The following is a 13,238-nucleotide window of genomic DNA, read 5'->3' as shown; positions in this document are numbered from 1 at the left end:
ACCATAGCATTCACTGTGACCCATAATTCCATTCCTAGATATGTACCCAGTAGAAATGAATACATGTGTGAACCAAAAGACATGTTCAAGAATATTCACAGCAGCACTACTCCCAATAGCCAAAGGTCAAATATCCCTATATAGTAGAATACATAAATTTTGGTATTTTCATACAACAGAATACTGTGTAGCAATGAAAATGAATAACCTGCTACATGTCATAATACAGATCAGATAAATTTCACAAACATACTGTTGAACAAAAGAAGCCAGATGAGTAAGTATATTCTTCCATATACATGAAGTTCAAGAACAGACAAAGCTATTACTGTTAAGGTGATTGAGATCAGGATAGTGATTATTTGGGAAGGAAGGAAAGGGTAGTGACTGGGAGATGGCAGTGAGGGCGCTTCAGGGAGCTGGTTAGCATTCTCTTCTTGATTTGGGTAATGACCACATGTGTTCTTTGAGCTGTACCCTGATGACTTTTGTCTCTTTTATGCATGTATTTTACCTAAATAAAAATTTGACATGAAAATACTTGAAGTAGTAAAAATTCTGTCAGCATTCAGTTATCTGAAAACAGACCATGAGTTCCATTAAGTCTGAACTTGTTCACTGATAAATGTTTGGGTACTGATGCTATCCTTACATCGAAAATTTTAAGACTTAGATTTAGTCACAAATTCTTTCTAAAGGGCAATTTGAATTTCTAAAGTAAGGACAAATGATCTCCTAATTCATATAAAAGTTCAGGATTTTAAAAAGTATCTTATTTAGGGTTAATAAATGTTAATATTTAATGAAATGTTTCTTTCTCTATAGAGTTTGTGTTCGTTCTCGTTGTTGGGATGCCTGTATGGTTGTGGACGGAGGAACTTCTTTTGAGTTTAATGATGGTGCAATTGCTTCAATGATGATCCATAAAGAAGATGAACTCCGAACTGTGCTCCTCGACCACTAAAGGATTTTCTCAGATGACAAATTTTTATTACCAGAAGAACATTTGTACTGAGGACTACAAAGTAATAAACGTACTATTTTTTATTATTTTAAAGACTTATTGTCCCTGGGCTCAAAGGTGACCCAGAAAGTGAGATTTGTATTATTCTTCTATTGGATTCTGATGGAAAAGATGTTCCTTTTGTAAGGAAATGGATGGACTAAACTTATTAGGTTAATTCCAGTGAAATTTCTGGATTGCTTACAATTTGTAACTAAGAGTTCTGGTTTCCTTATAAATCTAGAGAAGGAGGCTTAAATAAAAGATGAAATGTTTAGGGGTTGAAATTTAACTGTACAAGTTTTTCTCCTTCCCCTTCCACTTAGCTTTGTGGAATTGGTCAGACCAAACATGTACCATTTGACTAGTGCATATTTTTTATAGCACCTGAAAACCAAGACTTAAAAAAATTTTGATGATGATGGTGATGGAGAGTTTTGATAAATCCTTACATTGACCTAATTGAAATAGATAACTGTGTTTTTATATGTGCTAATAATTTTCTAATTTCAGAACACAGTGATACTATGACTCTTCAGTAATTTAAACATTTTAATCATTTTTGAAATTATTTATAGGTGAGTGTTTTCATTTAACCAACTTTAGTTCAGGTTTATTTCAATTGCTGAGTGAAATACCTATATGTAGACAAAATCATGATGACTGTTACATATACATATTAATTACCCAATAGCTATTTTAGGTCATAACACAATACTTTTTTTTTGTTTTTGATGATGTGAGTTTAGTAGGTTTCTTCCATCTTTGAAATTCCCTGAATATAGATTAAAAGACTAAAAGGATGAATTAATTTGATTTGTTTTATTAGGAGTCTGATAAAAACCTTCAAAAAATAATTTTCCTCTAAGTTTAGGAGTATGGCAGAAAGAAAATGGATTCTGTACTAAATATGCAAAACACATTAGTTTTGAAATTGCCTTACTTAATATTTTGGTAGTTTTCACTTAGCTCATTTCCAAGTTTCACTCAGCAGCTTTGGATAAAATGGCTTTGCTTTTTTTCCCCACTATGAGAGAATGTCTTTATTTTTAGAGGAAATTATTTTGATCCAATTCTCAATCTACTTATAATGAGTGATCCTAGAATTTTCACAAAAAGCTCCTGTTGCTTCATAATGAAACAGTTGGTATTTTCATGTCATTTATTCAAAGTTTGTCTGTTTTTTCACTTGCTAGTGAAAATTTTTGTTCAGTCGTTGACAGGTATTTATTGAACACTGTGCTGTGTTTTGTGATAGGTGCTGGATATTGATGAATGAAACAAATATTCTACCCTTATAAGACTTGAGTCTTGTGTGCTCAGAAGTAAATGCTGAAAACTAGAATGTATAATCAAATTGAATGCTGTTAGTTTTGTAACATTTAACGTTGTTATCAAATTTCTTTGATAACATAAAATTGGCATACAAAAGTAATCCAAGATTTGTTGTCTATCCAGAAGAATCTGTTACTCTTTTCTTAGTTAAGAGTATCTGGAAAGAGACTCATAGCAAAGAGTTTGCAATGATGCATAAAGTTGAAATACAATACAAATTCATGTTTTCCCAGAGCTGGGTCTAGTTTCTAATTTGATTTTTAAATGACAAACTTAAAATATTCCCTTATAAAGAAGTGAAATTCTACACTGTAGAAACTCTCCTAACTGTCCTTAATATCGAAAGGAAATCTGATTGTCCAAAATAATACCATAAATGTGTTAAAATATATAGGGAACTCACTGTGTATATTTGTTCATAAGCCATATTTTAAAGGTTTTGATAATACTTACTGTTCTCTACTTGCAATGTAATTTCTAGCATTTCTCCTGTGGTGGGGATTTATTTGTTAAGAGATGATGAGAGGCAAAGGATGTTGAAACAGCAAAATGTTTTTATGAATGAATTAACCTTTTAATGGCAACTGTGTATGTGAATAAAATTAAACTGTTGTTATCTCTTCTTTTTTTTACTTTGCTTTTTTAATTCCCTTAACTCTTGGGGGTCATTGTTTGAAAACTTGATTTTCATAAATTGTTTCATAAAAATTTTTTTTTACCCCACTGTTATGTATTGTTCTATGACCTGCTGACTTTTAACTCACTGCTAACATTTGACACAGGTCATGATTTTTTCTATATAATCAGAGGGTAAAGTGTTTACTTGGTAAAGGTAGACTCTTCAGATAATTTTGACTTAATACTGTTGATAAGATTTTGTTTTTTTATTTTAATGCAATTTTATTCATATATATTAAATATTCACATACCATGCAATTATCCAAAGTGTACCATCAGTGGTCACAGTATCGTCATATAGCTGTGCATTCATCATCACAATCAACTTTTTTGTGTGTTTGTGTGAAAAATAACACATATTCAAATAAAGCAGTAAATTTCAAAATACACTGAAATAATTAGTTTTAGAACAGATTTCAGAGATTGGTACAGGTTACAATTCCACAATTTCAGGCTTTTACTACTAACTGCTCTAAGACACTGGAGAATAAAAGAAGTATCAATATAATGATTCAGCAGTCATACTCATTTGTTAAATCCTATCTTCTCTAAAAACTCTTCTTTTGATCATTCTCCCAATCTTTAGGGATATTTACACTATGACCACTCTGACTTTTTCATGTTGCGATGGGCTGTTGATAATATTGGATAGGGGGATGGAACTAGTTGATGTTCTGAAGAGGTTGGCCCTTCTGTGTTTCAGGACTTAACCTGGCCTGCAAACCCATCTGTAGGTTGTAGGTTTCTGAAAAGTAATCCTAATGCATGGAACCTTTGTGGAATCTCAAATAAAGCCCTAGGTGTTCTTTGGGGTTGGTAGGAATGGGTTTGGTTGGACTTTAGCAAACTAATAGGTAGTAATGTCTACCTGAAGCTTGCATAATAGCCTCCAGAGTAGCCTCTCAACTTTATTTGAACTCACTCAGCCACTGATTCCTTATTTGTTACACTTCTTTTCCCCCTTTTGGTCAGGATGGCATTGTTGATCCCACAGTGCCAGGGCCAGCCTCATCCCTGGGAGTCATATCCCATGTTGCCAGAGAGACTTTCACCCCTGGGTGTCATGTCTCATGTGGAGTCGGGGGGTGGGTAATGATTTTACTTGTAGAGTTGGGCTTAGAGAGAGAGGGTAGTAAAGAAGACATTGCCTTTTGTTTCAGGGATGAGGTATCCAGTTTGAGTTTTTGTCCTAGTTTTCTGTTCCTGGACAACTTCTCTTTCCCCAAACACACTTTCTTACCCTGTGCCATTGTTTATGCACAGTACTCTTCACACTGTAAATCTTCAGTAAAACTTGGATTGAAATCGAGTTCACAGGATAAAAGAGATACAAGTCCTCTACCCCAAAATAAAAATTTTTCACCTAGCCAGAGTATCCCTCATATAATAGCTCTGGAAATTATGGATAGGGCATGAGTGAGTGAGGAATGAAGCACCTAAGAGTGTAAGGTGACAGCAATAAAAAGTTTTTAAAAGCCCACCAACATGTGCCTCTCTTGAAGGTAATACTACCTTCAATTATCCTTTTGCTAAAAATAGAACACAATTTGAGAAGTTCAAGCCTTTATATGAAGATTTCTCAACACTGGTACTCGACATTTGGGGCCTAAAACTCTGTTGTGAGGGGCTGTCCTTTGTATCCTAGTATGGTTAGCAGCATCCTTAGCCACTTTAAATGCCAGCACCACCTCCCCAATTTTGATAAAAACGTCTTTAATTATTATCAAATGTCTCCTGAGGAGGAAAATCATCTCTGCTCTAGAGCTTTTTGCTCCAGGGGACAAAGTAGCCCTACTAAGTCATGCTCCAGGGATGACATCAGTATAATCCAACATGGGCTTTATGATAAATGACCTTGTTTCTTTGATAAATAAATTGCAAGGAAAAAAAGGAATCCCAAAGATAAAGAGAATGTCAGCCAAATGCTGACATTTTGTGGACTAAATGTGGAGCCCGACCAAAACAAACCACATATAAACATTTGAGCCAATCAGGAAATGTCAATGCCATCCTGATAATTGCTGTTTCAGAATTTAAGACAGTTCCTACCTTTTAAAGAAATATACTAGTTTTGAAATTATAGGTCTGGGTTTTGCTTCAAAATAAGCTATGGGGGGGGTGGCACATGAATGAATGAGATCATGAATAAAATGAGATTGGCTATTAGTTAATGATTGTCGAAGCTGGGTGATAGGGTTCATCATATTCTCTATTTTTGCATATATTTGACATTTTTCATAATTAAAAAAAACAGAGTCAGAGTACTAATAATATAAAAGAAGGATCAACAGGACTGGGTGATGTTCAGTTAGAATCATTATTTTACCATGTTAATGAATGGATTCAAAAGGAAATGAATTCCTGGAGACCTCTGGACATAGGCTGAACTCCCAAATAGTTTCTGAATATATATATATATTACATATAAGCTGATTAGTCCTGTATCTAAATTACTCTTGAATTTTGTTGATTGTACTTGACTCTCACTTTAACCACTTGAATTTCAAATGTTTTATAAATAAGCTATTGCTTTTGGAGCACTTTAAAGATAATAAGTCTGTCTTTAGCACCTTGTCAAAAACTATCATCTTAGTTTGGCCAAAGCATATGAAGTAGATGGGGCAAAAAGGATAGTTTGGGGCTGTTTTGAAGAGCCTTATTTGGAGTGCTCTCAGCCAAATGGCACATCATTATTGTATGCTTTATAATTTTAACCGCAGTACTTAAGAAAAAAGGAATACAACTCATTTGAAGTGCTTATTTTTATAAAAGTGTGTTTTATTTCAAAACAAATCTATAAAAGTAGAAATCACATACAAAAATACAGATTACTCTGACACCTTAGCAAAATAGCTTATGGCTGGACTTGAGTTTGGAAGTATATATCTGAGGGCATATGCCATTTGGAAGCTACCATCCAACCACATCCTATCACCAGTTCTCTTTTCACTTATCTGTAAACAATAATTTCAAGTAGTATTTAGCACTTTTAAACTACTAATAAATTGAAACATAATCATTTCCTGTACAATACTATTCCAAAATGTTTTTCCTTAGAGCTCAGCAGATAAGGGTGCTTCATGCTACTGTTTTTCATATTTGAAAAATATGATTAAAATAAAAAGAAAAATTAATGTAATAGAAATGATGGGTTTTGGTTTTACTGCTTCATTTTGAACACATTGGGAGGTCACCGATGTAAATAAACGTTAATAATGTCATCTATTTGCTTTGTACTGCTTTTTTTTTTTAAAGCGCCGATATTATCAAAAGGTTTAACACCTGAATCTTAACTTTTATACAGGTGCAAATAGGGATTACTTCTCTAAAACTGCACAGATGATATACCTGCTTCTAATGTGTATTTCTGAATGAAAGGAACCTGCAGATGCTCTTAGGGAGTCCAGTAATTTTATAAAGTGGGTAGTTTCAAACAATCGTGGTAAGACATCAATAAAAAAAGGCAATTTAAAATTCCTGATTCCAGAGTAAGATAAAAATAACCTCAAGAACCTCAGTGATAAAGGAATACTTCAATTCAGTGTTCTATTCAACAATTTGCTTTGTACATTTCAAAAATAGGGACTGATTGGTTAATATCACCTTTCTAAAACAAAGCAAGCCATTTTAAAAGCTAAAGAATCCATGTTAACATCATCTGATCAGAAATTAAAAACCACAATTATATTTCCACAACTAATTTAGAATTCTGGGAACATAATACCTTATGCTAATTAAAGGATACTTGAAATTAATGTCATTTGAGAAAACTGTCTCTTGTGCTTTTAAATTCTGCACTGACTCTGGGGTTTTGTTTGTTTGCTTTATGGTTTTTAAGATGAATTACACAGGCAGGAATATCTGTTGCCAGGGACCTAATTTCAAACCTATAAGTCAAACTTAAAATGCATAGTTTCCTTTTTTTTCCCCAGAAGAATTGCCTCAAGTGTTACTATGCTACAAGTCTCTCTATTCAGCTCATAATACAAATAGCTTATTGTTCTTCCAATCTAAGTCTTATAAAACAATACTGAAAAATTAAATAGAAAAAAGTTAAGTTAGCATATAGGCTATGAAAACTTTATCAGTCAAGATTTATAGCTTGGTTCTAAATAGACTTAATAAGGACACTTGGAAGAGGTGGTCCAAATTTTACTCTTTAAAGGAACCTTGAAATACAGGCTCATTTTCCTAAAATTTCAAAAAGCCTTCTAACTTAAGTTCTTAAGGAAATGGCAGTGTCAAAGCTTTTATAGTAATTCCCCAAACAAGCAACACTTCATAGTTTTCTCTCTTCAATAGTTCTCTAATGCCCATGCACTTGCAGAGTGAAAGCAGAAGGAAATCTAGAAGGAAAGGGGTCAAAGGCTCCAGCAATTGGGCTTCGTGCCTATTTTCTCTGACCCACATAAAAGAAAAGACACCATCCTGCAAAAAAATACTTCATAGACAACTGGGCTTGTGCAGTGTCAGTCGACATTGGATGCCCCATATCTCCTGATTCTTTTTGTTGTCAATAGTTGGCCTGGCAATGGTAGTGAAATGAGAACAATTAATCTGTAGATGAGGAAGGGCTTCCTTTAACAGCTGAAGGGTACCGTCTGGCACAATTCCAAAAACTTGTAGTGTTTTCAGGGTGGGAATTTCTCCAAGTTCACTGGAAAGGAAAAGAGAGACCTTCAGAGTAACAGTAGCTATGGAAACTATTCAACTCAGAGTTACATGACCCAATTTTTACAATTTGCACCATGTTCTATAAAATGCAACCTCAAAATGTAATTTGCAATAATTGATTTGAGAAAATAACGAAGGTGAATCAAACCAGAAAGCACAAGTCATGACTTGAGCAACATGGCCGTAGGAAACACAGCAGTACATTTTGTTCAATGAGGCTCATAACAACCAAATAACCTCTGAGGTTTATTTAAATCTAACCATATTTGCTTCCTTTCTCCACTATTAAATTTTACAGTGATGTAAGGTAATGACAGTAAAAATACATTTTTTTTTTTTAGTGGTATTAGTTGGAATCCCCAGAGGATACATCCAATTTAAGGAAATGACTTGGCCTTTATCTGAATGAGGTTCCTTCTCTCAAAAGGACAGGTCAATAGCGTTGATGGTAACTTCTTAATAATGGCTGACAGTCAAGACATCCATTAAATTTGCTGAACCCTAAAAGTGATTTCACCTAAGATATTAGACAGAGTTATTTAGACGGTTGTAAATGGAGAAAAGGGGTGACCAATCACAGTCTTATAGAAGGAATAGCCACTGCACCTCTCAACACATTATACTTTTTCCTGTCACAGACAAGCCAGCCCTCTTCTTACCACATTAAGTGAAATACAACTCTATCAACAGTGAAATCCTGGTTCACAAGAAAGGGAGGCTGTTTCCCTAAAGTAAACACTTTTTGGTAATGATTCAGTCTTCTTAACTCAGATCTATGTGCCTAGAAATTCTTCTCTCTGATCTGTATTTGTTCCAGGTTGGAACACACAGTACAAAGTCTCAGAAAAGGGAACATTTATTTTGGAATTTCAACAAAATCCCACTGTAGATCAATGAACACATCAACGACCTAGAATTAGGAGCATCCTCTATATTTTCACAGTGTCAGTGAATTCTTTCAATTGTCACTTTGCCTTCAATCTTTCTACCTTCCCACTTATTCTACATACCAGCATCCAAGAGCCCAGTTCAGACCATGTCAGTCCCCAGCTCCAAAACTTTTTTTTTCCTATTTCTTTCCTTTAATGAAAGTGGCCCATTCTAACCTGATAGTGATAGCGTCAAATGATACTATTCTCCTCAAGATGAAACTACATATTCAAGGAATAGCTCATAAAATGCTCCATATTTCACATTATTTCATAACTTTATCAGTGGAAAGGGTCTGCACATCCATTTCACTGAGAGTATATAAATATGGGAAAACAGTCCCCAAAAGATGTACTTATGAGCCTATATTTTTAAACATAAAGTGCTAAGAAATTAATGAGACCTGGGAATGTCTTAAGCTGTAAATTTTAAGACCCCCACATAGTGGTTTATCCTGTAGTTCAGCATTCCGATTTCTTCTTAAGTTCAGGATGATTGTCCAAGGGAGCTGGGTGCTCATCTGGACCATCTGGAGTCTCACCCGTGACAGTTAATAGGACGATTTTCAGCCACTTCCGTTTCAGTTCCTCACTGTCTGCAGCAAAGCTGTGCACAGACTTGGACGGAGTCAGTTTGAAACTGTGGCAGGTCAGCACTTCTTGGCATGTCGTCTACCAAATAGCCCAGCAGTGGAATGATGGCCTGGGCTCTGACGTCCTGTGGAGCACCATACATGTACAGCACAAGAGGGTCTTGCTTGGGGATCACACACCAAGCCTTCTGCCAAGGTTTTGACTTTTCCATATACTGAAGAAAGCTGCACACCACACTGTTTCCAGATACCTCTGCTGATTCAGTCTCTAAAATTCCTTTCCTTTTCTTTTCTTCACTTTCTGTAAACCCACTTATGAGATAACAGTCTTTACAAACTTTGCTCAATTTACCACCATCATATTCGAGTTGAGCTTTATAATCAGAACACTTCCAACAAACCACATGCTCGACAATGATGCCTTCTCCTGGTCAGTGCATGGAAAGACTTTGCATTTCATACACATCGTTACCTCATTATCTCGGATCCATCTTGGGGCTCTTTTCCCTAGCTCAGCAGTAGAAACCTCTGAGTGAATGTCATTATCCTTTGCAATTGCATTTCTGAAGGTTTCATGCCTTTGATGGAAAGCATCAATAGTCTCTTGAAGGGTCTTGATCCATTCTTCTTTGTCTTGCTCAGAACTGGCCTGCAGTTTCAGTGTTCTCTCTTTCCCAGATATCTGGAAAGTGTGTGGATATTCTTCATTGTGAGTCTCTACAATTTTCATTCCATCAATGCCAACCCTAGTTCGAACTGTGAATTTAGAGCCCACCAAGCTGAATCTTGGCACACAGTACAGCAACATGTTGTTGAATAAGAAAAGGTAACGTTCTTGTGCTGATGTGTTCTGAGCAGCTAGTTTGAGGATCTGTCCTTCTTTCATTAATTCATTTGAAGGATTTACAATGTCTTCTTCTTCTCCCAACATTTCATAAATCTCTGAGTTTCTTTAGGTTCTCCATTTTTCTTATTGCACTATTAGAATGGCTTGCTGCTGTAGAAATAATTTCAAGTGATTTTTTAGCATCATTCCACTCCAGGGAATCAGGGGGCAGTTTCCTTAGATAGTCCTTAAGGAGCATCTCATACCGGGGTATCCATTGAATAGGTTCTAGCATGTGATGCTGCAAAGTCAAATTCCCACAGATCTTCTGTTTCTGAATTTCTTCAACCACTGATTTGAACTGGGGGATACGCTCTGTCATGTTTTTAACCAATTCCACTGCATTATCAAACCTCTTCCCATACTCTCCATACATCTTAAGGAAAGGCGCCAATTTCTGAAGGATGTCACCAATTCTAGGGATCGTTTCCCATTCTTGCATTCGTTTCTCCAGCTCTGGCAATAGGAATTTACTATGGAAGGCATTTATTGATGAAATATTAGAAAAGATTTTATTCACCACCTCTGCTGGGAATGAGCCTCTGTTTGCTTCTTCCAATAGTTTGCAATAAAAAACCTGATACAAAAGGTCAAGTCGGCTGACATAAGCCCTTTCAGTGAGCAAAAGTTCACTGGCTATTTTGTGAAGTTTCTGCTCATTAGTCTCCTTCATCTCATGGTGTTGATCCAGCTGTCCCAGTTCCAGAGGGCTTTCCCCATTCTCCCTCTCTTCTACAGCTTTGGTGTCTGTTTCTTCCCCTCCTTCTTCCAATGTGAGTAGGTCTATATGTGGAGTCCTGCAGTCACTGTCAGAAGCATTTCCATCACAGTTACTTGTCGTAGGTGAAGCACGATCAACGGTAGTTTCATCTTTTTTCCCATTTACCAACTTAGCATCAAACAAGAGTTCAGAAGTTTGAATAGGAGTCTCTGGGCTAAGAGTGGCCACTTCATCTTCCTCACATTCCGTCTGGTTTTGTGCCGCCATTACACCATTGGCCGCAAAAGTCTGTATACCCTGAGTTTGATCTGTATCATTTCCCTGCTCCCGTGGTGGGTCCAGGAAAAGGAGCTTTTGCTGAGGGATGGTTGTTAATCCATGCCTCCCTGGGGTTCTAGGCTCATTTAGGCTCACAGCAGGTTCTTTCTTCAAATCACTATAATTTGATAATGAGCTGCCTCCTTCAAAGTGACTGATGAGATCTAATACCTTACTGGGTTTTTCTTTTGCCACACAACAAGCAGAGGCAGGTTTAACTTCCTCCATCCTTGGTTTTGCACTAGATAAAGCTTTATGTCTGGGGGTTTGGTGTATATTGGACGAAGGTGAATTCTGCAGATGTAATGGCTTTGGAGGCACTTGTGGCTTTGGACTTGCAGCTGAGTGTTTCGCTGGCGCTTTTCCATTTATTCCCTGAGCCTCTTCTTCAGATACATTCCGATCGATCAGTGTGATTGTGCTGCTTGTCACACAAGGAGGAATTATAATGATCTTTGGACAGATGCTGCTGCCTGTGGCGTCCGTGCGCACCTGGCTCCTGGGGACAGGCATCTCGACCCGCGACAGGTGAGAGGACGGCTTGCTCCAGGGCCGGGGAGCCCCTGGCGGCAGATAGGAGGGGTTGGACTTCCTCCGAATCGCTGTCCGCCTGAAGTCGTAGGTGCCCTCGCCGCTCATCCTGCTTGCTGCGTTCGCGGCTCGGCTTTCTCCCCCGCCCTGGTCTGGCTGTTTCGGCCGGCTTCTCAGCACTGACCTGACCGCGGGGGGCGTCGCCTGCATGCCCAGGCCCGACGCGACTCTGGAGGGGGACTCTGGGGCTGCTCCGGCCTCTCTCCCGCAAATGCCTAGTCGCCCCTTCGTGCCCTGGACGCCCCGGGCGCGCCGAGAGTTTCGCAGTGGCTCCTTCTGCGACAGCCGTGACGCCTCGGTGGCTGCGGCTCCCGCATTCACCTGATGCTCTACTGCAGTGGCTGGGCTCCAAAACTCTTGATATCTCTTGTGTTTACAGACCCCAAACCACTCAGCTGGCCTTAGACCTTCATACTTAGCGTTTTCTTCCAGTCTTCCTACTACCCTTCTAAATGTATTTATAATTCATTCAATAAAGTAGCTTAAAAGCCAGATATGTTTAAAGTATTTTGCTGAATACAAGATGAAGGGTAATTTGAAATTAGAAAGATATAAAACATAAAAGTACTAACCAAATAAAATAAGTAAGCTTGGTGTTTATAATGGACGATAAGATGTGAAAGTCACAATAGATAAAAGAAAACCAGAAAGAACAAATTGCTATTGTTCCTAAACTAAACTATATTCTGGAATGTAGAAACAGTGATAAAACAGAAATATCACAGTATATATAAGTTTATACTTATCATCACTTAAGATGATAGCAATCCTGCCCCAATTTTGAAGCCCTCTTACAAGAAATCTGAGTATATAAGAATTTTGGTTCTGGGATATCCAAATTAACCAAAGTGTGAGTCACTCTATGGTGGTTAATATTTGAAAGAAGAAACCATGAGTGGGAGTAAGAAAAGGAGGCAGAGCAGATGGCAGAATAGTCAATGTTCTTGCAACAAAGTGTGAGAGAGACATATGGTAAGGAAGGAAATCACACCAGGATCAGAACATATAGTGGTGTTATATGTGAGAAGGGAGTGAGCTATATGAGATGGAATAATGGATGAAGGATGAGTTTCCAAGTCAAAAAAAAAAAGTCTTGGATTTTTAAGGAGGTGATTAAAACCCATGCCTCTTAGTATATGCATCATCTACAGTGCAACTAAAATTTCCAAACATCTCTTTGAAACTACACTTTCTCAAGCAGGCTGAAAAGCAAACTAAAGGATGATAAAGAGAAATAAAAAAATGTAGGAGCCATTACTTCTAACTTAAGAATGTAAAATCACATTAGTAATATCTTAAGTACTTTACCTTTAATTTTAGTAAGCAACATATATTCATAAAACTTCCACGGGTTTATGCCCTACCTCATCTACACAATCCTGTTTTCCTTATAAAAGGTTAAATTCCTTAACAGATTCTCCTACCACAGAAAGTTTTAGTGTCTCCTAACTTCAGATCAGTTTACTGTCTCCAGCTTGGGTTTCCTATTTGAATGAGATGCAGAATAATG

General features: G+C 37.1%; 2 protein-coding genes and 1 pseudogene across 3 annotated transcripts in view; 1 reads left to right on the top strand and 2 right to left on the bottom strand.

Moving 5' to 3' along the window:
• The window catches only part of NADK2 (NAD kinase 2, mitochondrial), a 72,708-nt gene extending 69,748 nt beyond the window's left edge, over positions 1-2,960 (top strand). For both annotated transcript variants that reach the window (XM_077116976.1, XM_077116975.1), the window contains one exon: positions 826-2,960. In XM_077116976.1, coding sequence (XP_076973091.1) covers positions 826-964 — 139 coding nt within the window. In that variant the 3' untranslated portion in view covers positions 965-2,960. The remainder of the gene's footprint in view (positions 1-825) is intronic.
• Positions 2,961-5,797: 2,837 nt separating this feature from the next.
• SKP2 (S-phase kinase associated protein 2) overlaps positions 5,798-13,238 on the bottom strand; it is a 37,572-nt gene continuing 30,131 nt past the window's right edge. Inside the window, exon 10 of the mRNA XM_077116977.1 lies at positions 5,798-7,673. Coding sequence (XP_076973092.1) covers positions 7,460-7,673 — 214 coding nt within the window. The 3' untranslated portion in view covers positions 5,798-7,459. The remainder of the gene's footprint in view (positions 7,674-13,238) is intronic.
• On the bottom strand, positions 7,603-11,893 carry LOC143647225 (FYVE, RhoGEF and PH domain-containing protein 4 pseudogene; annotated as a pseudogene).

This window comes from Tamandua tetradactyla, chromosome 9, assembly GCF_023851605.1.
Source record: "Tamandua tetradactyla isolate mTamTet1 chromosome 9, mTamTet1.pri, whole genome shotgun sequence".
Classification (NCBI taxonomy): Eukaryota; Metazoa; Chordata; class Mammalia; order Pilosa; family Myrmecophagidae; genus Tamandua; species Tamandua tetradactyla.
This window is presented reverse-complemented; position numbering and strand designations above follow the sequence as displayed.